General features: G+C 44.7%; 6 protein-coding genes across 34 annotated transcripts in view; 4 read left to right on the top strand and 2 right to left on the bottom strand.

Annotated features, from left to right (window-relative positions):
- The window catches only part of LOC117587448 (protein phosphatase 1 regulatory subunit 12B), a 29,665-nt gene extending 16,491 nt beyond the window's left edge, over positions 1–13,174 (top strand). For 12 of the 29 annotated variants that reach the window (XM_034278142.1, XM_034278140.1, XM_034278141.1 and 9 more), the window contains 9 exons: positions 388–532; positions 591–845; positions 1,078–1,175; positions 1,385–1,453; positions 8,086–8,234; positions 8,303–8,393; positions 9,025–9,111; positions 10,373–11,210; positions 12,674–13,174. In XM_034278142.1, the coding sequence (XP_034134033.1) occupies positions 388–532; positions 591–845; positions 1,078–1,175; positions 1,385–1,453; positions 8,086–8,234; positions 8,303–8,393; positions 9,025–9,111; positions 10,373–10,489 (1,011 nt within the window). In that variant the 3' untranslated portion in view covers positions 10,490–11,210; positions 12,674–13,174. Of the gene's footprint in view, positions 1–387; positions 533–590; positions 846–1,077; positions 1,176–1,384; positions 1,454–4,883; positions 4,994–6,801; positions 7,965–8,085; positions 8,235–8,302; positions 8,394–9,024; positions 9,112–10,372; positions 11,211–12,673 lie in introns of those variants that run through there. The other 17 variants (XM_034278145.1, XM_034278166.1, XM_034278150.1 and 14 more) reach the window with 7 other exon arrangements.
- A 1,487-nt stretch (positions 13,175–14,661) lies between these two features.
- Positions 14,662–15,739, top strand: LOC117587467. Its single transcript, XM_034278191.1, has 3 exons — positions 14,662–14,846; positions 14,905–15,242; positions 15,301–15,739. Exons 1-3 carry the CDS (start codon positions 14,714–14,716, stop codon positions 15,607–15,609), a joined length of 780 nt encoding a protein of 259 aa, XP_034134082.1. The 5' UTR covers positions 14,662–14,713; the 3' UTR covers positions 15,610–15,739.
- Positions 15,740–16,342: 603 nt separating this feature from the next.
- Positions 16,343–17,979, bottom strand: LOC117587460 (threonine aspartase 1). The gene is made up of 4 exons (XM_034278184.1): positions 17,864–17,979; positions 17,388–17,783; positions 16,725–17,317; positions 16,343–16,614 (listed from the first exon to the last, which is right to left on the bottom strand). Exons 1-4 carry the CDS (start codon positions 17,889–17,891, stop codon positions 16,531–16,533), a joined length of 1,101 nt encoding a protein of 366 aa, XP_034134075.1. The 5' UTR covers positions 17,892–17,979; the 3' UTR covers positions 16,343–16,530.
- A 293-nt stretch (positions 17,980–18,272) lies between these two features.
- On the top strand, positions 18,273–23,373 carry LOC117587452 (H(+)/Cl(-) exchange transporter 5). Its single transcript, XM_034278173.1, has 10 exons — positions 18,273–18,672; positions 18,996–19,332; positions 19,979–20,145; positions 20,206–20,409; positions 20,469–21,101; positions 21,159–21,376; positions 21,441–22,001; positions 22,062–22,225; positions 22,283–22,496; positions 22,564–23,373. The coding sequence occupies exons 1-10, from the start codon at positions 18,586–18,588 to the stop codon at positions 22,652–22,654; spliced, it is 2,676 nt and encodes an 891-aa protein (XP_034134064.1). The 5' UTR covers positions 18,273–18,585; the 3' UTR covers positions 22,655–23,373.
- Positions 23,374–23,443: 70 nt separating this feature from the next.
- Positions 23,444–25,115, bottom strand: LOC117587456. The gene is made up of 4 exons (XM_034278178.1): positions 24,229–25,115; positions 23,894–24,173; positions 23,639–23,832; positions 23,444–23,580 (listed from the first exon to the last, which is right to left on the bottom strand). Exons 1-4 carry the CDS (start codon positions 25,107–25,109, stop codon positions 23,520–23,522), a joined length of 1,416 nt encoding a protein of 471 aa, XP_034134069.1. The 5' UTR covers positions 25,110–25,115; the 3' UTR covers positions 23,444–23,519.
- Positions 25,116–25,442: 327 nt separating this feature from the next.
- Positions 25,443–27,596, top strand: LOC117587137 (ATP synthase subunit beta, mitochondrial). Its single transcript, XM_034277644.1, has 2 exons — positions 25,443–26,006; positions 26,061–27,596. The coding sequence occupies exons 1-2, from the start codon at positions 25,443–25,445 to the stop codon at positions 27,537–27,539; spliced, it is 2,043 nt and encodes a 680-aa protein (XP_034133535.1). The 3' UTR covers positions 27,540–27,596.
- The last annotated feature ends 7 nt before the right edge of the window (positions 27,597–27,603 follow it).

The following is a 27,603-nucleotide window of genomic DNA, read 5'->3' as shown; positions in this document are numbered from 1 at the left end:
GTGGTTCAAGGGAATACAAATGCTGCTTTAGCTTAGGTTTAATACTGGTTAAGGGCACTCTCTAACTGATGGAAGTGGGCTTTAAACCCCAAATGCAAATGGTGTCTGGATTAATTGTTGAATATTTGACTATTACTAAATGTATATTAAAGACTAACTGCCGCTGCACACAAACCACAAAACAAAAACCCAAAGAAACATTTTCCAGCATAGCTTTTCTGTAAGACAAAACACATTTTGCACACAAAAACAAACCAAAAAGAAACAAAACCAATTTATTTAGAGAAAAACATTTCAAAACATAATACTTTAGACCTTTTTGTGACCAAAGACTTTAAAATTATTCGAATGTACTTCCCATAATAAGACGATTATTTTTACCTGCAGTTCAAGCTGGAGGACATCACCAGCGGCGGCACATATCCGCCAAACAACAGCACGATTATACCCAGCGCTCCGGCGGTAATGGCCGCTGCCAATCTGTCGACCACAACTGGTATCCAGCGACGCATCAGCAGCGGTCCCAATGCCCGTGAGTACTTGAATATAATCTTATGCCCGAATGATGCTAATTGAAATGGTTCTTTCAGTCAACGCTTCCAATCAGTCACTGAACTCTGTGGGTCGCCCCATCTCTGCGCCCAGCGAGAGCAGCAATCACAGCAGCAGTGCCTATGCCGTGCCAACAGTGCGCAAATATGAAACGACATCCACAGGAACGGGTGTGGGCGGAGCAGCTACCACAACAGCCACCACAACCTTAAATTCAGTGTCTGCAACCAGTGCCAATCATGCAGCAGGAACAGCGGCAACAACCAATGCCACAACCAGCCATGACGATAAGGGTAAGGGGACAGCATACAAGATTAAAGATGATCCAAAACTGAATGGAATATCAAGGGGCAGCTATCTAATTATCAAGAATTAAATGATAAAGGGATGTTTACATTTACTTGGCATTTGGCTAAGACTTCTCCAGTTGATGGGATACCCTTGAATATTCTTAAGGAACTTTTTAACTTCATTACGTTAGAACTTTATTTCAAATTAATCAAATTCTCTTCCCCCCACAAACAGAAAACGACAAGGAGAACGACAATCGCACGCAGACCGTAATACAGAGACGTCGCAAGCCGAAACGCAGATCGACCGGCGTGGTGCACATTGATATGGATGTAAGTATCTTTCACATATCAAATCAGATCCCAGATCGTACTCGTTTGTGTCGCGTATTTCTGTGCGTAATTGCCAGGCCATTTGTCAGACCAAATGAGCCGGAGAGCAGCGTGCCAACTATTTTTAGTGCAAACTGCTAATTAGTCAAAAGATTAGGCGCATTCTAAATAAGCAAAATATTCTCTTCTGTTTTTTTTTGCTGCTGCAGGAACTGGATCCCGAGCGTCAGAACGAGTCGTCCAACAATGACAACGAGGAGAAGGAGAAGGACAAGGAGGTGAGTGTCTCTATCTCTTTGAGAGTTTCCAAAACTTTTCAACAACAACAACAACAAGAGCAGGAGCAATTAGTTGAAAAGCAATTGAATTTTCACACCTTGCCAAGTAATTAAAATGTGTGTCAGGTGCTTGTTTCCCCGTGCTGTGTGCACCTGACACTCTTTGTCCTCTGATGTGTTCCCGCAATCTTTTTTGGTTGGCCGACTGTGGGTCGCTCCGTCACACCTTGTCACATTTTTAGATCGTTCCCCCGTTGGCCGCATTTTGTCCTTCAAAGTAGCTCTCACCCACCATCATTGCTGTCTGTTCCAATTAGCAGACGACCCAAAAACGAAATTATGATTTGCCATTAGAAAACGGTGCACGTGGCATTGTGGATGTGGATGCTGCTGCTGCTGCTTTGGCTGTGGCTGAGTACAGTCGATGCACTCGTAAGTGCAAGGCTACTGCGAAATCCTTTCATGGCCGAGGCCAGAACTATTAGTGCGCGTCCAATTTGTGGCTGCAGCAAAACCTGTTAACAATTTATCAGCGGCAAGTGTCAGAGCCGCCGTTTGTCTCCTATTATTCAATTCGCAGACAATTTTTGAGTGCATTTTGTCATTTATAAAACAAATATTAGTGTTTCATTTTGCTTGTTCTCTAAATTATTGTTAATTTGTGGACAAGTATTTGGATTTTTCATAGAATTTTCTAAATGCGTAGACAAGTATAGAATATTTTTGCTATTTTGCTGTTCTTCAGCGTTACCAATCAAAAACTTTGCGACAAATTGTCAATGCTCCGTTTTACGTATCTAATGCAAACATCCACAAAGATCTGAATATTCCAACCATTAAAGAAGAAATAAAGAAAACTAGTAAGAAATACATCGACAGACTCCACAACCACGAAAATAATTTAGCCTTAAGTCTATTAGACAATAGCCTAACAGTAAGAAGACTGAAAAGATACCACATTCTCGATATCCCTGATAGATAAATTTAACAAACTAAAAAGATGTTATATATAATAGCAGGGCTCATTGGAAAACTGCTATTTCTGTTAATTGAATATTAATTATACAATTTACTTATTGTTTAAAAACAGATTGTAAATATAAAGAGAGAGAAAAAAAAAAAAAAAAAAAAAAAAAAAAAAATTTNAGGCCAGAACTATTAGTGCGCGTCCAATTTGTGGCTGCAGCAAAACCTGTTAACAATTTATCAGCGGCAAGTGTCAGAGCCGCCGTTTGTCTCCTATTATTCAATTCGCAGACAATTTTTGAGTGCATTTTGTCATTTATAAAACAAATATTAGTGTTTCATTTTGCTTGTTCTCTAAATTATTGTTAATTTGTGGACAAGTATTTGGATTTTTCATAGAATTTTCTAAATGCGTAGACAAGTATAGAATATTTTTGCTATTTTGCTGTTCTTCAGCGTTACCAATCAAAAACTTTGCGACAAATTGTCAATGCTCCGTTTTACGTATCTAATGCAAACATCCACAAAGATCTGAATATTCCAACCATTAAAGAAGAAATAAAGAAAACTAGTAAGAAATACATCGACAGACTCCACAACCACGAAAATAATTTAGCCTTAAGTCTATTAGACAATAGCCTAACAGTAAGAAGACTGAAAAGATACCACATTCTCGATATCCCTGATAGATAAATTTAACAAACTAAAAAGATGTTATATATAATAGCAGGGCTCATTGGAAAACTGCTATTTCTGTTAATTGAATATTAATTATACAATTTACTTATTGTTTAAAAACAGATTGTAAATATAAAGAGAGAGAAAAAAAAAAAAAAAAAAAAAAAAAAAAAAATTTGCTGTTCCACCCAGCGAAAGTGCTTGAGGTACTGATTGTTCCTTCTGTGGATTACATTTCCCTTTTCCCCAACATTCTGATGGTGTGTCCCCTCTGTTTTATTATGTATTCAAAAATCCATCCGTCTAGCCATCGGTGGCAGCCTCTTTGACGCTGATGCATGCTGCCTGTGTGTCACCTGCAAGCTGATTGACGATGTCAAGTGTATGCATTTTCTAATATTCGTCTGTTTGTCTGACAATAGTGCATATCCTGGGGGAGAAAAACACTTTCACAATCGTCGCTCGTCGACATTTTTGCATTCTATGACAAATTGGGCAATTATCGAAGCACGACCCAAATGAAAGCCCAAACAAAAGGAAAATCACAAAGAAGAATTGCAATAATGTAATGAGAAATGAAGCAGACATTCAACAAATCGCTGACACACGTACATTGAACTTTGTTTTTGGCCAAAAGCGCATCACAGACAGACGGAGAGCAAGAGGGGTGGAAGAGAGACAGATGCTCGAATATAACATGCGATGCATTTGTGTGCTAAATTTATAACAGTTTGCTTTTCTTACCGTGTAGTCGGAGAGCATATAAAGGGCATGCCTAGTCGGGGGAGAACAAAATTAAGGGAAAAAGGGAGAGCTTGAAAGAACGAAAAGAGATTTTAGACAGAATTGTATGTTGCAGCAGTGGCATCTGCTCAATCAAAAGTTAATTAATGTCTGTTAACCTTCTTTTGTTTGTGTTATATCTTTACCCATCAATGGGTATCTCTTAGTAGCAACAATTGATTTGCTTGCATTTTCCGCCGTTGGCAGGCATTTGCTTCCTCATTCCCTCTTTCGGGGGGAACCAGGGAGCCGAGGCGATCGTCATTGCTATTTATAGACCCAAATGCATTCAACGAAAGTGTATACCGCTGGACTGCAGCAGAGAGGGGGCATGTGGCATGGGCATGGGCATGCTTCTGGCCCAGTTATGATGGAGCAAGAGCTCTCCCCCGAAAAACTCCCCATTGGGAGACGCACTGCACTTTACCTCTAAATATAGCGATAGACCGAAATAGGCGTTCCTTCTATCTCTCTTTTGGTGCATCTGTCATGTGTCAATGACTGTGCTTCGCCTTTTGGCCCAGTTGTTGCGAGTGTGCCTCAGCTCCCCGCCGTAGGCTGACGGCGGAGGCTCTGACCCCAGCATAGTTAACACTTTTACGTCTCGGACATTGGGCCAAATACGTGTGCGATTTACTAAATTTAGACCAGGTGAAAACTCGCACATTTTCGCCCCACACACACACACACACACACACAAACACACAAACACAAGGGGAAAAATGCTGTGTGCGCAATTTCAAGTGAAAATCTCCTGCTCCGCGGTCTCTTTTCCCCTTAAAAACTCTTTGTGGGGCTTTTAATATTTGTTGTTTTCATATTTAAAATTATTATAGCATTCTGATTATCCCCGTGTTGTTCTTTCCGGCTTTTCATCTCTCTCTTAGAGACATCTCTCTTTGCCGCATTGACTGCCTCTCTTTGGCATCGAGTTGATTCTCTTTGGGGTTTATTTCTGATCGTGCGGCAAGTTCTCAGCCGAATAAAACATTTCAAATCTCGTGTGAGCAGCACAGTTGAATTTTGTGCGGCTAGCACAGCGGATCATCAATCAGTTCAGCATCAGAATCAGCATCTAATATCGTCTCTCAACAAACCAGTCTAAACTTTAATGTAAATCCCAATTAAACACAAGAATCCAATACGTCAAGTGCATCGAGACAAAAAATAAGAAAGAAAACCACAAAAGCTGTCATCAAACGTGTCAAAGAAAAATCAATTGAAATACGCTTAGATCGTCTTACCCCTGGGATCAGATTCAGATTCGTACAGATCAGTGGGGGATTGGCAGATGGCAGAGCCAGAGACAGAGCCAGAGTTGATTTGACTGCCGCCAGCCCCAAGCTGGCTTTCAGCCGAATTGCCTTTTTTGGCGGCTACTGCGCATAATTTTTGGACATTTCAAGTTGCTTCTGCTGCCAATATGGGCAGCTATTTTGATAAGTTTTTTAATTTGATTTGGTAAATTTCTGTAAATGTTAAAGTTTAACAAGCAAAAAGTCACAAAGATTTAAGTGGAAAGTGCCAAAAAAGCAACTCCAAAGCAGGATCAGAATTAGAGTGCTTTAGGAAGATATTTAAAGATAGATTTAAGCGATTTACAGAAGGCTGTAGGAGAGGAAAGGAAGCATAACAAATCTTAGAATAAAATAGGATACATCTAAATAAATTCAAGAAAAATAATCCATTAGCAGCATATATGAAAAGAATTACTACAAACTCCAACAATAATAGATCTAAATTTCTGTATTTATGTGTATTTCCACATCGTAATCCCCTAAATGTGCTCCCACGACCCTCGATCATTTTTCTTAGTCATGACACCGCAGACATTTTATGAGTTTGCTCCAAAAGATTCCGCTTTTTAATGCGATATTAGCCATGTTAAATGTTTGAATTAACACGAAACAGCAGCAGACATTCAAGAGAGGGAAATTATTGCAAAAGGCCAAACATTGAAGCACTCGGGGGAAGATTGCTTGGGGAAAAGCCGCTTCATTCATGGCCTGCCGTCCTATAGATAGACCATAGATGCCACCGGTGTGTATATACATATAGAGAGAGGTATATGGCATGGATGTACTCGGAAACAGACACAGATCATCGTAAATTATATGCATTGAAAGAATTGCTTGAAAAGAAAAACGTTTTCTGGTCATTTCGTTTTCATGTTTGTTGTTTTGTATCGCGTGGGTGTGGGGAGCATCAACTTAGAGAAACAAATAAATATCAGGCCAGGCAGCACACCGCCGACTATCCCCCATAGATTATGGCCTGTATGTGTTTTCGATACAGCCAAGAGAAACCCCAGAAAGAGAGATCTGCACAAAGAAAATTGTCAAAATTTATGGCTTGACGTCACGTAATGGTTTGTTAGTGCAGCACCATTACGATCAGCATCAGCATTTGCCAGCCGCAGGAGAAACGATCTGTGGACGCACGGAGAAAACCACATGTCAATATTGCGTTCTCCGTATCGAGTATACATATATCTTGATCTGTACATGTGTAAATACACACAAAAGTTGTTTGTTTTTCCTTCTCCTTTTGTTTATACCAAATTCATGAACATTTTGTGCTCGCTTTGATTATAATCGTAATTGCCTTTTGTGCGCGAGTTCTAAAAATGGAACAAAGATCAATTGGAATCGAATTTTGAATGCTCTTCTTCAAGGAACTTGTTCTGGCAGATTTAAATAGTTTCTTTATTGAGCTTTGGGCATGAAGCATTCCCTTAGAAGTATCCTATTTCATCACCTTCTGCATACGATCTCTTCTCTGCTTACCACTCCCTCTTTGTTAGGGTATTCCAGTCATGTGGCTCCGGGCAGACTGTTTAAGCGTAATTGCAATTGAATGCCGACGATTGATATACGAACCGGGGCGGGAGATGTACTAATGGGGCCTGTGCTTTCTTCTAGTGTCCATCAGCGACATGTCCTTTCGGTCGAGATCGCGCACACAGGCGCCTCTCTCCAGTCACCGCCGTTCGCTCTCTTCCTCGAGAGTGGGTTCCTCCGGGGCGAGTGGTGTGGGCTCCGGGTCGAGCGCGTACAACTATAATGGCAGCAGCTACGGCAGCGGCGGCAGCAGCAGCCGGCCGTTGAGCACGGGCTACTTCCCCAGCAGCAGCGGCAGTGGCAGCTACCAGAGCCCCTACGCCAGTGTGTACAGCTCCCGCGAGAGCTTGTACGGAGGCGGAGCAGGACGCAGCTCCTCCGGTGGCTATTCGAATTATGGAAACGGTAATCGATACGAGTACAGTGGTGGAGGCTCCGCTTCTGCAGCCAAGTATCTTCATCATCCTCCCCATCAGCACCACAATCAATACCAGCATCAGGCTAATCATCACCAGCTTCCGCATACGACAATCGCCGGCAGTGGGTCATCAGCTGCAGCTGCTTCCCCATCCGCCTCCTCCTCCTCCACAAGCCACCACGCAACCACTTCCATAGCCTCCACGCCCACTGCCAAGCCGCACAGCAGCCGCTACTCCTATCTGGCGTCGCCATCAGCTTCTGCAGCTTCTTCGGGCAGCCACTACCACCACATTGTCGTGAGCAAGCACAGCAACAGCTACGGTCAATCTAAATCCTCTGCTCTCTCCTCCTCTCTCTCCACCGCCTCCTCCTCGACGTCGTCCTCGAACGGTACAGCCAGCGGTGGGGGGTATGACAGTTCCCGGTATGGGTCCAGCGCGTACTCCTCTGGCGCGGGCTCCTCCGCGTACTCCAGCGATCGCTATGTCAGTCCCTATTCGAGCAGTTATGACAATGGCGTGACCACGGCCTCACTCAGCTTCAAGTCCCCCGGGCTGAGTGCCTCCAACTCATTTAAGGGCTCTCGCCTGATGAAGACCAAGTCCCTGTCCACTTCCAACAGCAGCCTCACCGCCTCCCCGTACAGCAGCAGCACACCGACGACCAGCAGCAGCGTGAGCCCCGCTGCCACAGTGGCAGCCATTGCGGCCACTCGCAGTAATTCGCTGCGGGAACAGGAGCGCAAGTCGCGCAACCGCACACGCTCTCGGAGCGCCGCTCAGCGATCCATTAGTGCCTCCTCCGAGAAGAGCGAGGGCTATGAAGTAAGCAAGTGTTTCTCAGGGTTCAAGTTCGAATGTTGTTGTTGTTGTTGATAGTTTAAATAGATAGTTGCCCCTTTGTTAATCCTATCTTATCCCGTTTAACTTTCTCTCTCACCTGCAGAGCGGCAGCGAGCGCACCTCTCGCTCCCGACTGGGCAGCACAACGAGTACGGCCGCAACGAGCACGACCAGCAGCGAGTCGAAGAGCAGCGGCGACAAGGCGGAGAACGGTGATGGCATTGACTACAAGGCGCTCTGGGAAGCAGCCAAGTGAGTATAAAATTGTCTTTCTTTGGCAGCCAACGTTGCTCACTGCCGCGTTCCATTTTCTCACACAGATTGGAGAACGATAAGCTGAAGCAAGTGCTCAAGCAGAAGGATGACGAGGTTGTGCAGACGCGCGCGACGCTCGAGAGATTCGCCAATGCCGTAAGTAGACACTGCCTTAACCTGCCACGCCCACACCATCCCACTACTACTACTACCCAACTCCTCTGACTCGAAACGAAAGTCAAAAGCAAAAGCAAAGCAAAAGCATAATCTCAGCAGTAACCAACAAAAACAACAAACACACACAAAACAACCGAAAGTTCGCTCTCTCTCACTCTCTGTACCTCAGCCCTGACTCTGCTCCTCTTCTGTACCCGGGAGAGAGGGTGCAGTGCTCTCTCTCACTCAATAACCCACTCATCACTCTTACAAAAACAAACATGCAAAAGGTGTACTTACACTATATATGTAGAGGGTGCAGCATTCCCGTTGGATAACTGCACCTTGTACCAAGTACACCTTGCGACACTCTCTCTCTCTATCATTTTGCCTCGCTCTTGCCTCTGCCTCGCCACATGTCAAAGCTTTTTGCTCGCGTTCTGTCTCTCTCCTTCTCTGCGATCTCTGTCCAACCACTCCACCAAGAACAACACCACCACTGAACAAGAACTACAACAGTTGTACACTGTACTCCAAAATCAACACCAAAAACCAAAAACTAGCCTATGCAACAAAGAAAAGAAAGCAAACAAAAAACAAAACAAAATCTTGTTTCATTTCACATTCGCAGACCACTAAAAACTCACTCTCTGAGATTGAGAAACGTGAACGAAGAGCTATGGAACGCAAGCTCTCCGAGTTGGAGGAAGAGCTCAAGGTAATTACAAACGAGTCCTTTGCTATCCGTAAAAGCCCTTGAGGCTACCAATGCCGCTGCCACTATTGTTGCTGTTTTGAAATTGAAAATTTAAATTGTGTTCTGAGAACAGGAGTCGAAATTGATTGCCTTTCCCGCCACTGTTCATTGTTTTCCTTTTCTTCTGTTTCTGATTTGAATGTTTATCTTTGATTTTCTTTTCTGTTTTTTTATATTGGCCACAATTTTTGATTTTTGCTTTTTCTTACCGATATAACACAGGGCTGCATGCAACCCGCAATCCAAACTTATTTAGTTTGGATACCCTTGCAGATCTTTCTTGCACCTCACAGATCCCTCATTTTACGGTACGTGAGATCTGTCGTTCTATCGATCTGCAAGGGTATCTAGAACTTCGGTTTCCGAAGCTAATTTTTTATTTTTTTCTCTTTGTGATTGATTCTTTTTCTTATTAATCCCCATTATTATTTTAAGAAAATTTATTAATGCGAATTGTGCTTTCAGTCCTTATGATCAGAATTCGGCTAATTTTGAGCTGATTCCTCCCATTCCTGCTACACCCTTCGCACCCCTAAAATACCTTTCGTTTCTTGCTTTCACCTTTTTGGTCAGTTCTGCTATTTATACCACAGAACACCAAAGTTACCTAGCCTAGTCCTCTCTGTGGCACTGTTTCTATCTGAATTTGATTTACAATTTCTTATATATGCTGTAAATTGAAGCGATTGTTTTGATTTCTGTTGCCATTTGTTTTGACCCCACTCCTCCACCGAAAATTGTCATCATTATCGTTCCGTTTATTTGTTTGATTTCCAAGTATATGAAATGCAATTACATCAAATAACAGACTGACTCGAGTTCTCATCTACATCGATCATAAGACATCTCTGTTTCACTCTCTCATCATCATCAAAGCCATTGCCAGACACTCTCTCTCTCTCTCTCATTCTCTCGATCATCATTGTCAACCTTTTATGATTTTTGGTCACTGTTTCCCCCCCACATGCGTTACACGTTATCCGTTACACGTTACCCGTTGACCGTTATACGTCTATCTCTCGCACTCTCTTAACCGTTATGAAGCAATGCGCTTTCACTCATTCCAACAAAAAAACAAAAACAAAAGCTCACTCAAATTTGTTTTTCTTTTCTCTCTCTCTTCCCACGCGCCTCATCGATCGATCGATTGTCTTTATATTTTCTTGCGTCGCCGCTGTTCTTGTATGATTTCGTTTTGATTTTCTTGATTGGTGATTTTTAGCTGTTGCAGAAGCTAAAGACTGAGAACGACCGCCTGCGCGCCGAGAACCGTGCCCTCACGCGGGTCGTCTCAAAGCTGACCACATCGGCCCAGAGCCAGCTGGCCAAGGCCAAATAGAGCCATATCGAAACGCATTTCAATCGCCTAAGCACACCCCCCACCCAAAATCACACACAACCACAAAAAACACAACAAAATAAATCTCACAAATGCGCGAATACGTTATCGTTTCTATATATTGAATACTAGATATATTTAACACATTTCGATGTCGTGTTGAATACTCGAATGATAAATAAGTATACTCCGAATATGTATCAGCACTTGTAACAATAATTAAGTGGAATTAGGTTACCTTTGAGCTCATTATGGGGCCTAAGGACCACCACTCACTACAGATAGAATTGCAATCTACCCATCAATAATCTAAACCTTCGATGAACTCTATGGGTAGCAAAAATCTATTAAATATATTATAGTACAATCTTGTTCCCACGGCTTGTTTTTGCTCTAGATCAAAATAATGTTTGCGAATTTATTATGTGTAATCAATATATCAATATATCGTATGTACTTATGGGAAGCACAAGCCACTTGAACTGTAACCGCACTGATTAAGTAACGTAAATCAAAACCATACTCACACTCGAATCAAAGTAAAGCTCATTCAAAAACCAACGAAGCACAAAAACGCCCCAATGTGCCCCACAAGCATCAGAATCAAACACACAGCATCAGCATCAGCACCAGGCTCCCTTGGGCCAAGGAGCTGCCAAGGAACATCGGGGGCAGAACGGGAAGGTACAGCAGTGGTCTAGTGGATGCTGGAAGCTTTACGGTAAATCAGACCCACCACCAGACCCTGACATGTGACATTTCTCTGAACCACCTGCGCCCAAAATACTCTTATCAGCTGGCTGTTGTTGTTTTGTTGTTATACACATACCACAAAATATAAAATATATACCTAATAAAAAAATATATATTTTTGATCTAAACTTGTATTATCGAGTGTTTCAAAAACGTGTATCTTATTGTGTATTCGTGCCTGAGTTTCATTTGGATTGTAATCTAGGGAAGAATATAAAATACAGAAATATTTGGCTAAATTAATAGTTTAAATAATGAAATGCTTTCAGATATTGCACAGGCTTGGTTTGAGCAATCTTTATCTGTCAATTGTCGAGTTGCCTTGTTTCCCATGGATCTTTTTATTCCCATCTTTGCTGGACATTGGCTTGAGTCTGAGTGTTATTTAGATTTTGGGTGTTCTACCTTTTTGCACTTAGTTCCAGCCAAAGATCAGGTTGCTCACATTGAGTTGCTGAAGAGAATAGCTTAGGAAAACATATAAAACCCATCAATTATTTAAATTAAAGAGAAAAATGTCTCAGAAAATGGTTAAATCATTGGCAATCCAACTAAGGCCTACGAATATGAAACATAGATATATATTTGATAAATCTCGATTAGAACTCTGTTTAATATTGTTAAATTCTCTATTGAAAATATTTTGAAGCACTCTGAATGTATATACGAAATAAATCTTTACTTAATAATCTTACTCTATTAAACATACATACATTTATGTACACACACATTTACACACACACACCATATTTAGTGTCTATTCTAACTATTCTATGGAGTTTATCCTCTTGTTGTTAATACTGTTACAAGTTTTATATGCAAATTTGTTTATCCTTTTGTGTGTGTTTCCTCGAAACCAAAAAGCCCACCAATACCCACCCATCGACCGATCCTGAGTTATGAAATAAACGAAACCTCTTCGCCCACTGTCGTTCTTATTCAACATAATGCTGTTTTTTGTTTTCCATTACGTTCCCAATGGGACGGCATTATCCGCCACATCTTCAGAATATCAGGCACCCGCATACGGCATCTGTATTCATGTGATTCATTCGATCGTCCGAAGAGTACACGAATCATTGAACAGATTTTTATAGCTACTGCTCGTACTATCGGAATTTCTATATAGTTTGTGGTTGCATGAATGTTATCTCTGGTTCTCTCCTGTTCAGGGCGTCCAGATATTTCGATGTTTTTACGAGTAGGTACTTACTAATCGTTTGTTTGTTGTTTCTGTTTATGTTTCTGTTGTTGATGTTGCTGCTGCGGCAGCATTCCTCAAACTAACGAAGCATGCCCCACGCACAATCACTCCCCGAACTTGTGCCTCCCCCTCTCTTTGTGCTCTATGCTGTATTCATATCTTGTGTGCAAACATATGTATCAACCTCTGTATCGATTGTACTAATTTGATTCCACTTTGATTCACAGCAACTCGATGTCTACAAGTCGGATAATCATCGCCTGAAGGAGGAGAACGCGGCGCTGATTAGAGTAATTAGCAAATTAAGTAAATGAAATGATGTCTCCACAGCTGTATGGATCGAGAATCATCATCACCATCTGTATCATTGAGAAACAACCATTTTTACGTTATTCACCAGCTGGAAACGGGCTGAAAAATGAGAAATAATAGAGAAGAAAAGGTGCGCGAAATTCGCTGAAAGGGGGAAATTTCAAAGTTTTGTTTATTGATTGTGTTAGAGAATTAAGCATAAGGTGAAACCATGTTTCCACAATATCGTTGAGAATTGTTTCGTTCGTTTTATTATAAAGAAACACACAAAAAAATCATATTTGTATTTGGTCAAATTTTATATACAAGGTAGTGAAAATTATTAATTAATAAAAATTGCACAGATCAAGCCTAACTAAATGCAATGTAAATCAATTGTGTGAGGATCGAGAGGAAAGCAAATAAGCAAAAATATGCAAAAAAAAAAGATAAGAAAAGAAAAGAAAACCTTTACATACAAAACTGAGAACATATTCATCAAATGAGCCCTAGTTACAGAATTAGTTTAACTACGTAATACATATACATACATACATTTATACATACATATATAAATATATACATATAAACATATTTTTCATATATAAATTATATATACACACATTGCATATGATAGATATTTAGAGCAACTGAATCATAAGTTCGACATTTGAATGTGTAATATCATCGAGTAACCAAACAACCAACCACAAGAGAACCGAAGAAGAGTTGTTTTACGAAAACCAGCCCACGCGTCAACGTACTAAGTGTAATCATTATCATCCGTATCATTCGTAATTGTGTTTAGTGTACCCCGTACCATACCCCCATTTATATACCCACCACCCGTACAGATTACAAGCTCCATGGCGCTCTTCGACAGATGCAGAGACATACGAGAGAGAAGGCATATCCGGGTATGCTGCACGATTACTTCTACTATTCGATTACGTTAATTATTAATTAGCAGACCACCCTAGTTTCTCCCTCACTTTGTATCGTATTATATCGTCGTACTACATATATTTTACCTTGATCATACAACTATATGCATATTTCTGTTATTTATTAAATTCGCCTAAGAGATTTTTGTGTTACTCGTAAATGGAAAAACCATAAGCAAATGCATAAACAAACATACAACAAACAAACAACAACAGCATAAAAATATGAATTAAATAAATATAAATCGTGAATTGTGTAATATGTAAAATTGTGTGAGAAAATATTTAAGAAAATTTGATTCAAATACGAAACTTAATAAATGTGATCGCAAGCAAGCTGACAATATACTATTGAATGGGTTGGGGTGGAGGTGTGTTGGGGTGTTGATTTTGCATACCCTAAAACGTTCTGTTCCTGAGCAGAAAGCAAACTGTCGAATTCGTGAGAAATTCCCCCATATCAGTCATTCAAGGTTTACAATTTCTTTGATAACATACCATGCACGGTAATAATTTAATTATTTGCTGATAAAACGATGTCTTAAGTGATCCTCTGTCAAATCTGTTTGCAGCACGTTCAATGGAATATATAACACCAACCCACAGCGGTCTAGAGGTTACTATATGAACGTGTACTTGTATATACATTTTCTGCCCATGAGTCAAGTTAAAATATCCGTACAGCAGAACCATAGCCTTGGTTAATTATATCGTGAAAAGTAAATCCAAATAGAAATGCTCGTTGTTGGTTTTTTGGGTGATATTTTGAACCACGCCACGTCAAAAAAAAGCTTCAATATTACTTTATGATATTAGATTTACGGCTGGGACACAAGCCAAGCCAAGCCGCATCTGGTAAACAGCATTATCACAGGCAGGACCCATAAACGGTTGAAGGTTGATGCTGATCGTGAATTCCGCGAAGCTTTGGTCTTCCTCTGCTATATAAGGCACATCGCTCGGAGGTACCACATCAGTTTAAATCTAACGTTGAGCAACCCAACTCCATCACATCCAATAGTCAAAAGAAAAATGCAAAAGTTCTTCGCACTCTTGGCCCTTGCTGCCATTCTTCTTTCTTCCGTGTCGGCACAGAAGTGTAACGAGTGTCAGAGCAGCAACGATGCCAAATGTGTGAGCCAGACTAAATTCCAAAATTGCATGAGTAAGTCCTATGGAGTATTACGGATTCCCAGGAAATACTTAACTCCGTTTTCCCACAGACAATGTTGCATTTGGGGCAGAGGCAACATGTCCCACTGGTACCGTTTGCAGCAACACCGACGATGTCTGCGTGAAGAGTGAGTCTGTGGATGGGACGAAAATTCTGGACGTATGTGGCTCAGGAAGTGAATCGAGCTCCGGAAACGGTGAAAACTGTGCTGTCTGCGTGGGCAGTAACAAGTTCGCCTGTGTCAGCAAGACCGAGTTTGCCCGATGTGTTGACCAAAAGGTTTCCACAACACCGTTCTCATGTGGCACGGATGAGACATGTGTGACAGAGGCCCTCGCCTTGTTTGGCAACATCTGTGTGCCTAGCTGTGCCTTCGCTTTTATCGGAGTAGGTATATCCCGTGCTGAGGTTTTTTAGCTATACTAAATCTTTGCCTCATTCACAGTTGACTGCGGATAATATCACTTGCACCAACACAGTTTATACGCCACCGACCGCACCAGCTGTTCCCACGCAAGAAGAGTTGAAGTTAGCCTGTTCAAATGCTGGAGACACAAATGCGAGTCTATTCTTCGACATAGACAATACCGCCGACACCACATGCAGCAGTTATATTTACTGCGAGAAAGTTTCTGATTCGAATTGGCTTGCCATCTTATACAGTTGCAAGTCTCCCACTCCATACTACAGCAAGGCTGATAATAAGTGCATCGCAACCAAACCTACCAGGTGTACTGCGAGTGCACCTGCATAGAAACTGCATAGGTTCAGTAGCTCCTCTCACACACTTAAAGATTGTTACTTGTACAAGCTCTTAGCAAAACGCCACTATTATATACACAGATGTTTCCTACAGAAACGAAATAAATACCCTGAAAAAGTAATGCACAAATTTTGTAATACGCTTGTAATGATCCATAATTGACATTTGGCTTAGTCTATTGGATAGATTATTCTTACAGCTAAAATTAAGTGTGTGTTGACTTAACTCCATGATTTTGTTGTACAATATATAAGCAATTGAAGTAATTAGAAGCCTCGAGATGTTGGGCAATATCTGCCTGGAAATACTAAAGAAACTTACGGCCAAGCAGCAAACGGGGAGAAACTGTTAAAAACTATAAAAATGAGTGTGTTTATAACAGCACGCGTCATAATTAGTACATAGAAATCGTTAAAGTAAAAGTAAAAGCATTTTCAAACTAATTATGTGTTCGTGTTGAGGACGAATCAAAGCTACTAGACCTTGATATTCTGTATAGTTTAGATGTCGTCGAAATTAATGGGTTAAGTTCTGTACATTGATGGCCGTAAACACTTGGACATAAACATTTGCACACACATGTATGTACATATGTGGTACGTCAGCGGGTTCTAAATATACAATACGGATACAAACATACGAATATGATATTCCCACTCGCCTGCCTGCCTGATTTATCTGGCGCACTGTTGCGTTCAACGAGGGGATATTTCAAAATATTTCAAATTATTCTTAATATTTTATAGTGACAAAGGCAAAGCTGCTGCTGCACCACTTTTGCATTGGCAGCGATTGTCGCGGCAATTAAACATTAAATCAAATGAATTGCAGAATCCCGCAGAGCTGACACTGAACGGCGGGTAGGATGATATGGGGCCGGCAGAGACACTGAGGCGGCTGGCCAGACCCAATTTAAATGCGCAAATGGAAATTATGGCCATTGACGACGCATGATCGGCCCGGGACGCTGTATGTGGGCAGTGGCGAGTGTACAAACTGCAAAATATAAACACAGAGACACGCACACACATGTACGGAATTAGAAAATGATGGATAGTGGCTGCCTGCACTGGCTGGCTGGCACAGCATCGCATTGGCATACAAACCTTTGGCACTTTCTGCGTTGTCGCCATGTAGCCAACGCAAAACGATTGCGTCGTATGGCTCCACATCACCTCGCCGCTGCTCTGCTTCGGATAGTAGAGCAATGTCAAGGCGCCGGCATAGAGATCCTGCTGCTGTGGCAGCAGCGGAGAGTCGAGAAACTTTTGGGTGAACGTTTTGTGCAGACTCGTCACAGCGCAGTCGCTGGTGAAGGCCCCGTTGCATATCTCTCGGGCCAGCAGCGTCTTCATCAGGTACTCCCCGTTGCCGGTCGTGCAGGTCGCTATCGCCAGATCGTCTGTGTCGGTGGCCCAGCAGCCAGCGCCATAGGTTGCCGCCTGGCCCACCCGCCCTGGCACTTTCAGCAGTATTCCGCCGGAGCTGCAGCCCGCTGCAGTGTTGCCGGCGCCATCGACGCACACAGCCCCCACGGTGTCCAGCGATGCTGCGAGTTCCACTTCGTTGCTCGCCTCGGGCACAGGGACGGGCTCCTCGGAGGCGGCCTTGTTGTTTCTGCTGCCCACAACCAGATCGTATTTACTCTTGTAATGATTGAACTGGAATTTCGCCTTCGATGAGATCATTAAGCTACTATCTAAATGGAACAAATGGAAACCCAATCGTAAGCAGATCTATCTAGAGTGAAGATTGTATTGGATACAAACCAGCCACCATTGAACATCCCACTTCGTCGGCATAGCGCTCCGCTCCGGTGCCAGCTAATACCATGGGCGGTATGCGTTCCAGGAGCTGGGGATTCGACTGTGCCTCACAAATCTGTCGAGCCAGCTGAATGGGATTCTTCACTTTGCTGACATTGGTGCAAGCTCCGAAGTTCAGGGTAGATCCGTTCATTATGGCAGCATCACACTGCACAGAGCCGTCCATACAGAGATTGGAGCCGTAGCCGGCGTTCGTGTAGCCGCAGTTCTCCAAGCGAATTATAGCAGCCTCGCAGGCATCCACGGCGGATCCCCCATTCCTCAGAATGTCCGTGGCCCGGATACAAGCCTCTTTAATCACCCGTTGGTATTTCGTCTCATCGATGCAGTTTCCAGCCCCTGAAACAATATGCGCCCATCAATCTTCTCTTCTGGTTGCCTGCCAGCAGCCGCAGCGCCAAAATTAGAAAAATACGAACCTGTGTGCACAGCTACAAAACCGGCCATGTTATTATTGTGTTTTGGTTTTTGATGCGCCACCCATGATGCGCCAAGATGTAAACTCAGTGGGACCGCGAACCAATCCAAAAATATACCGTCTAATTCACAAAAACATACCAAAATATACCTTTTGGTTTTCAAAAATCCACGAGGGAAATCATATTTCTCGCGTTTCTTATTTTGTTTAATATTACTCAATTGTTCTCAGGATTTTCTTGTTTTCAGTGAAAGGTGGTATAGAAAAGTAACGTAATTGGGAACTGGAATGGGATTTGAGATTTCATTATCGATGTTTTTGTGCGATCAATTATAAGAAGGTTCATATCAGTATATTTTTAAAGGTCAGAAGGTGTATTTTCTTGAGAATTCCGCGGTCACACTGTCAATTTTTTGCAAATAAAATATTCGCACACAAAAAAAATATGCACTCGAACCACTGTAATGTATACCATATAGAGGGATAAATACAAGTTTTGAGCAACTAAATGCCCAGGCAATCGAATGTACAGCCGAGCACATTGGAAATGTGAAAAGAAAGTGAATTGTTAGTCAAATAACTGCTTGTGTGATTGTATTGTGTGACGTGCGCTTGCTGCGCTGCCACTGCGCTGTTACTGCGCTGCGCTGCACCACTGCAACGCAAAATACTCAACGAAAATAGGAAAACCCGATACTATTATTCACACAACGGGCTAAAGTAATGGAAAAGTTTCCGCTGAAGGGCAGCAGGGAGGCTGCGGCAGAGGGTAACAGCTACATAACCGCCTACCAGACGGTAATGAAAAAGGTAAGCCCACGCATCGAGAATGGAGTGGAATGATAAGCCTGGTAGATTTCCCAATCAGCTACGTGAACACGTACATACGAACACACTTACATATTCATACGGTAGTTGCGACGCACACACACATTTAGCATAAAGGGGCGGAAATGCTGCTGTTTTCGTGGCCGCAGCTGTGATTTGTGCCACTGTGTGTGTTTGTGTGTATGGCAGCAACAGTGTAACGACGAACCTAATCTTATCAATATCCGAGCGTAAACAAAGAACCCGCGTATTCGGTGTATGAATTCCGAAATTGCCGCTTTACATTTGTGTATTCATTCTTTCAGTCAAACGGTCACACGAGCGGAGCCGGTGCGGAGGGCGAGGGCGATGCCAATTATCACGATCATCCGCTAGCGACTCACTCAAAACTAACCACCTCACTCACAGCGGCGGCCACAGACGACGAAGACATGATCGACATAACGCCGCGCTCCAGTCCTGGCGACGTCATCGGCGGCGGAGGCGGTAGCAGCAGCGGTGGCTACCATCGCGAGACTGCCACAGAGTCGGACACTGAGCGAGATTTCGCGCACGCAGGCAATCATCACAATCAGCGGACAATGCACCATCATCATCACCAGCATGTGCCAACTCACAGTGCCTTCGGAGACCCAATGGACGGTGAGTAGCCAGCAGCCAGACGACATTTCCAAGCAAAGCAGAGCATTAACTTGTCATTGCGTAAAACACCGTGTGACACCACTCCGCAGAGTAGAGTGCAGAGTGTTAATCAAGATCATGATCATATGAGTAGAGTACAGCAGACGGCCCGGCCCGGCGACGTCACCTCAATTCTGATGCCGTGGCACAGCTGTACCCGCTTGGCTGCCTCAGTGCTCGGGTGTGTGTGGAATTCAATTAATACATGAGATGATTAGCATACAGGCATGTGCAACGTTGCGGGGCCAATGTCGCGGTCGTCGATATAAATGTTTCTCCAGCTGTCTGCTCCGTATTGGCAGTTATTTATTTCGATTAAAATTCGTATGCTAATTCGTATATATCAGTTTACCTACAAATATGTACAAAAGCCTATACGAATTATGATGTTATCGCTGTGCTAACAAGATCATTATTTATATTATTGTTATGATAACAAACTGCAATTGGGCTGAAAGCTAGAAAATCTATATAGTAATCAATCAAAGTATATATCAATCAGTTTCAAACATGTGCAAAAGAATCTGCAATGAATTCACTGGCCAAATGGCTAGACACCCCTTTAGAGTGTAAATTCAAAATTTATTTATTATGTCCACTGTTTTAGGCGCACTATCGTTCTATGGCTCATCGGATGTGCAAGATGATATACCTGGCATTGGGCAGTATGAGGATTTCCACACCATCGACTGGCAGCGGGACATTGCGCGAGATCGTATGCGGCATCGCTACATAGTCAAGAAGCGGCAGGACTCTGTGTGGGATCTCATCAAGGTAAGTGCTTATCTGTCACCCTATTTAATGTTCAATTAACCAAGTTCCATATCTCTACAGGGCTCCATTGATGCCGGCTCTGGATGGCTGTGCGTTCTGCTCGTTGGCATTGCGGCCGGCTGCGTGGCGGGCATGGTGGATATAGGCGCCAGCTGGATGTCGGATCTTAAGCATGGCATTTGTCCGCCTGCGTTTTGGTTCAATCGCGAACAATGCTGCTATCCGGCCAAACAATCGGTGTTCGAGGAGGGCAACTGTTCCACGGTGAGTGCTGACACTTATGTTTTCCCAATTGAATTCCACAAAACTCTCTTCTCTTTCAGTGGAAAACCTGGCCGGAGATCTTTGGGCTGAGCCGCAATGGCACGGGGCCCTATATTATCTCGTACATCTGGTACGTGCTGTGGGCGTTGCTGTTTGCCTCGCTCAGCGCTTCGCTGGTGCGAATGTTTGCCCCATACGCTTGCGGTTCGGGTATTCCGGAGATTAAGACGATTCTCTCTGGATTCATCATACGCGGCTATCTGGGCAAATGGACGCTGCTGATCAAATCGGTGGGCCTGATGCTGTCGGTGTCCGCTGGCCTGACCCTGGGCAAGGAGGGACCCATGGTCCACATCGCCAGCTGCATCGGTAACATATTCTCGCATGTGTTCCCCAAGTACGGCCGAAACGAGGCCAAAAAGCGCGAAATACTCTCAGCAGCAGCTGCGGCAGGGGTGTCTGTGGCTTTCGGGGCACCGATTGGAGGAGTTCTGTTCTCGCTGGAGGAGGTGTCCTACTACTTCCCCTTGAAGACGTTGTGGCGCTCGTTCTTTTGTGCACTGATTGCCGCCTTCGTTCTGCGTTCGCTGACTCCTTTCGGTAACGAGCATTCAGTTCTCTTCTTCGTGGAGTACAACAAGCCGTGGATCTTCTTCGAACTCATTCCCTTTGTGTTTCTGGGAATTATGGGAGTATGTAATACCCGCTACCATACATATTCGTCATTGCTAATCTGCTTTCACTTTTAGGGAGTGATTGGAACGTTCTTTATCAAGGCCAATTTGTGGTGGTGCCGCTACAGGAAGTTCAGCAAGCTGGGCCAATATCCCGTCATGGAAGTTCTCTTTGTCACCCTGGTCACTGGAATCATCTGCTACCCGAATCCCTTTACCCGCATGAACATGAATGAGCTGATCTTTCTGTTGGTTAGCAAATGCTCACCCGGCGATGTCACTAATCCCTTGTGGTGGGTACATCAAATGAACATTTTCACATGCAAATCATAACTCTAACTTGTATTTGCCTTACAGCGACTACAAGCGAATGAACATAACAATGGGCAACAGTGTCATTGAGGTCACAGAGCCAGGTCCCGGCATCTATAGCTCCATTTGGCTGCTGATGCTCACCTTTATCCTGAAACTTGCCCTCACCATCTTTACGTTTGGCATGAAAGTGCCTGCGGGTCTCTTTATACCGTCCTTGCTGCTGGGCGCCATTATGGGCCGCATTGTGGGCATCGGCGTGGAGCAGTTTGCGTACAGCTATCCCAACATTTGGTTCTTCACGGGCGAGTGTGCGGACAGCAATCTCATTACACCCGGCCTGTATGCGGTAGTGGGCGCGGCAGCCGTCTTGGGCGGCGTCACACGCATGACTGTCTCCCTGGTGGTCATCATGTTCGAGTTGACTGGCGGCGTGCGATACATTGTGCCGCTGATGGCAGCCGCCATGGCCTCCAAGTGGGTGGGCGATGCTTTGGGCAGACAGGGCATCTACGATGCGCACATTGCGCTCAACGGTTACCCGTTCCTGGACAGCAAAGAGGAGTTTGCGCACACAACACTGGCCGCAGATGTAATGCAGCCCAAGTGAGTAATTTCTAAGTGCTGCTGGAATGTCTGGTTAATTTACTGCAACTTTCTTTTTAGACGCAATGAAACTCTTAATGTCATCACACAAGACTCCATGACGGTGGACGATGTGGAGAACCTGCTAAAGGAGACCGAACACAATGGCTATCCAGTGGTGGTGTCCAGAGAGAATCAATATTTGGTTGGCTTTGTTTTGCGCAGAGATCTTAACTTGGCCATCGGTAAGTTGCTCTTTTATACCTGTATTTTCCCTATATTAATATTCGTTGCTTTTCCAGGTAATGCCAAGCGTCTGATCGAGGGCATTAGCAGCAGTTCCATAGTAATATTCACCTCGACCACGCCAACCCAAAATCTGGGACCGCAGCCTCTCAAGCTGAAAAAGATACTCGATATGGCGCCCATCACGGTGACGGACCAAACGCCAATGGAAACGGTAGTGGACATGTTCCGTAAGCTGGGACTGCGGCAGACGTTAGTCACGCACAATGGGTGAGTGTGGGGTTCCGCTTCTGCGATAAAAAAACAAGTTGTTTATGCTATAAATATTCCATTACAGTCGCCTGCTCGGCGTCATTACCAAGAAGGATGTGCTGCGTCATGTGAAACAAATGGATAACGAAGACCCCAACACTGTGCTCTTCAATTGAATTTAACAGCCAATCGGAAGCTGGCCGGCCGCCGTCATAGCCGCTTCTAGAAATTACTATCGCAAACCCACAATATTTGATATGTGCAAAGTGCAGATTGCAGACCTAAGCTTAAGTGAAAAGTGAGCAGTTGGAATGGGCGGATATGCAGCGGATAGAGGATAGTGAAGGGAAGTTGACTGGATTAGTTAAACGCATGGATCTGAGTAATAGTTTTGGAGAGTGTAGTCATCAGACGAAAGTTCGAAAGTGAGAGATTTAGGAAAATTGTGTGCAGTTCTATTATATATTTATATAACCCCCCGTATATCTCGTTAATTGTATGTTATAATTTATTCTACGCTTAGGGCAAGTGTTTTTCAATACAAGCAAAAGTATTCATCTATTGCCATTTTGTAATTATGTCATTGTCTCCCTCCCGCTGCCCAAAACCTTTCTCTTTTGCACTGATCTTTATTTTTTGTATGCATACAAACAAGCCTGATAAAAACTGTACACTCACTATATTGAATGTTCGGTAAATGTAATGTAGCTCGTGTTGAGAATGTTTTACTTTTATGAATTTTAATGTGAAATGGCGCAGTTTTAACGCAGCTTACTCCCCGAGATGTACACCCGAAATAAGTCAATCTAATGCAATAGTATCAAATGGCTTTATTTTTGTTGCCCTTTGTTTCGAAATTCTAAACAGAGAAACTCTTGTTTAAGCAGAAAATACATAGTATATTTATATCTACACATGGTATTTGTTAGAGATCTGAGAAATTTTAAAATAAACTCGTGTAAATAGCAAGATTAACCCGTACACTAACTTAAGCAGTCATGCAAATACAAGCGATTATATCAAGACGAACACAGTCATCTTTCAATGCTCCGCGTAGAATAACTGAAACTCGTTGCCATACAGGCCCGTGATCAACCAGCAGCTGTAGGAGAGAATTGAACTTATAATAAAGTTGAGTGGATGTTAATCAAGAGACGGACCCATTGTCGCTGCTGCGGATAAGGCTGCCTTTGCCACGCAAGGCGCCCTTGACATACGCATGCGCACCATCGCTGACCCTGTAGTATTCCAGAGCCCCATCACTTGCCGGGCAGTAGATGATGTTCCCATCCCGGCTGCAGGCAATGACGTTCTTAAAGGGCAATGGTATCTGCACAATCAACTGAGCCATGTCCTGCCAGAAAAGAGAGATTATAAAGAGGAGCCTTAGCTGTATTTTCAGTGGATATAACCACCTCGTCTGCATGCCGCATGTCATGGTAGAACGCCTGTCCGCTGAGGTCGCAGCTGAGAACGAACTGTTGACCTCCCACTTCCGTCTTCAGCAGCGTGGAGACCATGAACCGATGTCGACGCAAAGGCAGCAGCTGCATCTGCTTTTTTGTGGTTGCAGCCTGGCGAGCAGTGCTCCAGCAGCGGTAAATGCCGCCATCATTGGTGCCCACAACAAAATCATCCAGTCCCAAAGCCACCATGGCCGTCAGCTCTGCGGTAACAGTGGCGGGCAGAGAGTATCTGCAGGGAAAAGTACAATTAGATGCAGCCAACTAAAGCTCTCATTGTTACTCACTCCCAGTCCAGGGTCATCTGCTTGCTGAGGTCCCACTGGCGAACGGATCCGTTGGCATAGCAGGCGAGCAGAAGCGTTTCCGTAACCCAGTCCAAGGCGACGGCTGCACCCTGCGCTGAGGATACGCTGTACAGTTGTTGGATGTCCACAGTGGCGTCACCGCTGCCACCACGAGACTGCACGTACAACCAGACAAACAGCTCCCCATCCATGGTGGACCCTGAGAAGATTGTCTTGTTGAAGGGATTCGTGCACAGGCTGCGCAGGCAGGACTTCAGCGGCAGTGCCTTGACCTCCGTGTAGATCACAAAGTTGCCATGGGACATTCGCTGTGGCACGAATAGCTTCAGCTGCTGGTCCACATGCTCGCACCAGTCGTCGTGGGGTGCAACTGTTGTGACCACCAGCACGGGCGCATTGTTTGTGTGGACACACAGCCAAATCGCCAGCCCCTGCGAGTTCTCCATGCCGCCCATGTCGATCTTCTGGTAAGTGTACACCTTCTGCTCTTCCTCCAGCGCTGTCTGACTCATCGTCTGCTCATCCATCAGGGGCGTGGGGTTCATCAGCTCCTGCTCCACCATTGGGCATATCTGGCTCAACCACTTGGCCAGCGCGCGCTCATCGTATTCAACGCACTCGCTTCTGGCTCCCACCCGTTGCTCTGTTTGGGTGGCCGCATGCTGCTGTTCCTGTGTCGCAGTGCTGGCATCTGCACTCGGTGGCGGCGGATCTGTGCCCGTGCAGTTGTCCACCAGTGCGTGCTGTTTTTCCAGAGGCTGTGTGGCCACAAATTCGACCACAGGCGAACTATAGTGCGAGAGTACATCCATTTTCTGTGAATTTGCAAAGTGCGCGTGTTGTGGCCGCAGCGTTGCCATAGCAACGGGCAACCCGCCTGTTTACACATTTGAAGTAGCGGTAACCATTCGAAAACGATGTTCAATATGGCGATCAATGCTAATTGGAATATTTAATTGAAGCGTTTCCATATTGTTTTTAATATACAGGCAGTAGGCTTTGAATCACAACGGGCCGTGTGTAGGAATTGTCACAATTCCGACAGCCGCCTCAACCTAACCTAAAGTAGGCTTTGCTTTCTTTCCAATTGCCACATATTTGGCACTAGGCATATTCATTTAATTTAATAATTTGCTAGTGCTAGCAGGAACTCTCCACAAAATAAGTGAACGCAAATTAATTGAGAAAAAAATATGTTGGGGTCTTGTCTGCGACTGGCCACAGGTAAGAGAGGCTTTGAAAAGTATTTATTGGCGATTCTGAATTGGAAAAAAAACGCCTGGGCAGTGTGTGCACGAATTGGCTCAAGAGTTGGCCAGCAGAAGGTAGCTCTGGTGCAGGGCCATGCGATCGGCATGCTGAAGTCTCCATTGGAGCTGCGTTGCCTTCATGCCGCTCGCCCGCTCAGCGCCAAAGATGGCAAGGGCAAGGATGATGAATGCGATGATCCGTGCGAAGTGGAAAATGACAAGGCAGGCGACTCCTGTGAGGAAACTCCACCCAAATTTAAGGATCCTTGCGATCAGGCCGTGAAGGCGCAAACCGTCAAGGCTTCGGACGAAACTTGCGAGTCAGAGCCACCTGAGAATGGAAAGGGTGATGCCGGCGGGGGCATAAAACTTGAGCATAAGGGCCGCGAGGGCTACATCCACGCTGTCATTGGACCCGTCATCGATGTATACTTTCCCGATGAGGTTCCCGAGGTGCTCAATGCTATGGAAGTGGTCGATGCACCCATTGGACGCCTGGTCCTGGAGGTAAGCCATTCTCATTTCCCCCCCGCACATTCTCAATGTGATCCGCTCTTCTAGGTCTTCCACCACCTGGGCAACAACATCGTACGCTGTGTGGCCATGGACGCCACCGAGGGTATCAAGCGTGGCCAGAAAGTCATCGACACGGGCTATCCCATTCGCGTGGCAGTGGGCAAGGCCGTCCTGGGGCGCATCATCAACGTGGTGGGCGATCCCATTGACGAGCGCGGCGAAATCAAGAGCGACTATCACTCGTTCATCCACAACGAGGCGCCCCTGCTCACGGAGCTGAGCGTGAAGCCCGAGATTCTGGTGACTGGCATCAAGGTGATTGATCTCCTGGCTCCCTACGTCAAAGGCGGCAAGATTGGCCTATTCGGTGGTGCCGGAGTGGGCAAGACGGTGCTCATCATGGAGCTAATCAACAACATGGCCAAGTCCCACGGCGGCTACTCCGTGTTTGTGGGTGCCGGCGAGCGTACTCGCGAGGGCAACGATCTGTATCATGAGATGATCGAGTCCAAAGTCATTTCCCTCGAGAATGACTCCTCCAAAGTGGTCCTCGTCTTTGGCCAGATGAACGAGCCGCCCGGCGCCCGCTCCCGTGTGGTGCTGACTGGCCTCACCATTGCCGAGTATTTCCGGGACTTTGACGGGCAGGACGTGCTGCTCTTCATTGACAACATCTTTCGCTTCACCCAGGCCGGATCTGAGGTGTCGGCCCTGTTGGGGCGCATTCCATCTGCCGTGGGCTATCAGCCAACGCTCGGCACAGACATGGGCACCATGCAGGAGCGCATTACCAGCACCCGCAATGGATCCATTACCTCGGTGCAGGCCGTCTATGTGCCCGCCGACGACCTGAGCGATCCTGCGCCAGCGGCCACTTTCTCCCACTTGGACGCCACCACGGTGCTCTCTCGTCCCATTGCCGAGCTGGGTATATATCCCGCTGTGGATCCCCTGGACTCGTCCTCCCGCATCCTCGATCCTGATGTGGTTGGGGAGGAGCACTACAACGTGGCCAGAGCTGTGCAAAAGACACTGCAGGGCTACAAGTCGCTGCAGGACATCATTGCCATTCTCGGCATGGACGAACTCTCCGAGGAGGACAAGATTACCGTGGCACGTGCCCGTAAGATCCAGCGCTTCCTCTCGCAGCCGTTCCAGGTTGCTGAGGTGTTCACCGGCTCCCCCGGCAAACTTGTGCCCATCGAGAAGTGCGTGGACGGTTTCAAGCGTCTGCTCAACGGCGAGTACGATGACATTCCAGAGATAGCCTTCTATATGGTCGGCGATGCAGATGAGGTGCTGGCAAAGGCTAATAAATTGGCCGCCAGCATGGCAGGAGATATAGATCCACCGCCGCCACCAAAGGCAGCCAAGAAGGAAGAGCCCAAAAAGTCTGAAAAGGGAGCCACTGCCAAAGATGCTCCAAAGAAAGAAGAAAAGTCGAAGGATGCACCCAAGGCAGAAGCCAAAAAGGACGATGCTCCTCCAAAAGGAAAGGGTGATTCTCCCAAAGACAAGAAGTAATCTTCCAAAGAAACCAAATAATTTAATAATTTTAAAAATAAACGTCATATAATGGTATATTTTT

This window comes from Drosophila guanche, unplaced genomic scaffold, assembly GCF_900245975.1.
Source record: "Drosophila guanche unplaced genomic scaffold, DGUA_6, whole genome shotgun sequence".
In the NCBI taxonomy this organism is placed as follows: domain Eukaryota; kingdom Metazoa; phylum Arthropoda; class Insecta; order Diptera; family Drosophilidae; genus Drosophila; species Drosophila guanche.
This window is presented reverse-complemented; position numbering and strand designations above follow the sequence as displayed.

What these genes read in the sequence shown, in the direction of transcription:
- LOC117587452 (XM_034278173.1), top strand. Translation starts at nt 18,586, where the DNA reads ATGGAAAAGTTTCCGCTGAAGGGCAGCAGGGAGGCTGCGGCAGAGGGT. An exon ending in ACCAGACGGTAATGAAAAAG is followed by an intron (nt 18,673 to 18,995) that starts GTAAGCCCACGC and finishes TCATTCTTTCAG; the next exon opens with TCAAACGGTCACACGAGCGG. An exon ending in ACGTTAGTCACGCACAATGG is followed by an intron (nt 22,497 to 22,563) that starts GTGAGTGTGGGG and finishes ATTCCATTACAG; the next exon opens with TCGCCTGCTCGGCGTCATTA.
- LOC117587467 (XM_034278191.1), top strand. Translation starts at nt 14,714, where the DNA reads ATGCAAAAGTTCTTCGCACTCTTGGCCCTTGCTGCCATTCTTCTTTCT. An exon ending in TAAATTCCAAAATTGCATGA is followed by an intron (nt 14,847 to 14,904) that starts GTAAGTCCTATG and finishes GTTTTCCCACAG; the next exon opens with ACAATGTTGCATTTGGGGCA. An exon ending in GTGCCTTCGCTTTTATCGGA is followed by an intron (nt 15,243 to 15,300) that starts GTAGGTATATCC and finishes CCTCATTCACAG; the next exon opens with TTGACTGCGGATAATATCAC.
- LOC117587456 (XM_034278178.1), bottom strand. Translation starts at nt 25,109, where the DNA reads ATGGCAACGCTGCGGCCACAACACGCGCACTTTGCAAATTCACAGAAA. An exon ending in ACATGCGGCATGCAGACGAG is followed by an intron (nt 23,833 to 23,893) that starts GTGGTTATATCC and finishes CTTTTCTGGCAG; the next exon opens with GACATGGCTCAGTTGATTGT. An exon ending in ATCCGCAGCAGCGACAATGG is followed by an intron (nt 23,581 to 23,638) that starts GTCCGTCTCTTG and finishes TCTCTCCTACAG; the next exon opens with CTGCTGGTTGATCACGGGCC.
- LOC117587137 (XM_034277644.1), top strand. Translation starts at nt 25,443, where the DNA reads ATGTTGGGGTCTTGTCTGCGACTGGCCACAGGTAAGAGAGGCTTTGAA. An exon ending in TTGGACGCCTGGTCCTGGAG is followed by an intron (nt 26,007 to 26,060) that starts GTAAGCCATTCT and finishes CCGCTCTTCTAG; the next exon opens with GTCTTCCACCACCTGGGCAA.
- LOC117587460 (XM_034278184.1), bottom strand. Translation starts at nt 17,891, where the DNA reads ATGGCCGGTTTTGTAGCTGTGCACACAG. An exon ending in TTTTGTAGCTGTGCACACAG is followed by an intron (nt 17,784 to 17,863) that starts GTTCGTATTTTT and finishes ATATTGTTTCAG; the next exon opens with GGGCTGGAAACTGCATCGAT. An exon ending in GGGATGTTCAATGGTGGCTG is followed by an intron (nt 17,318 to 17,387) that starts GTTTGTATCCAA and finishes TGTTCCATTTAG; the next exon opens with ATAGTAGCTTAATGATCTCA.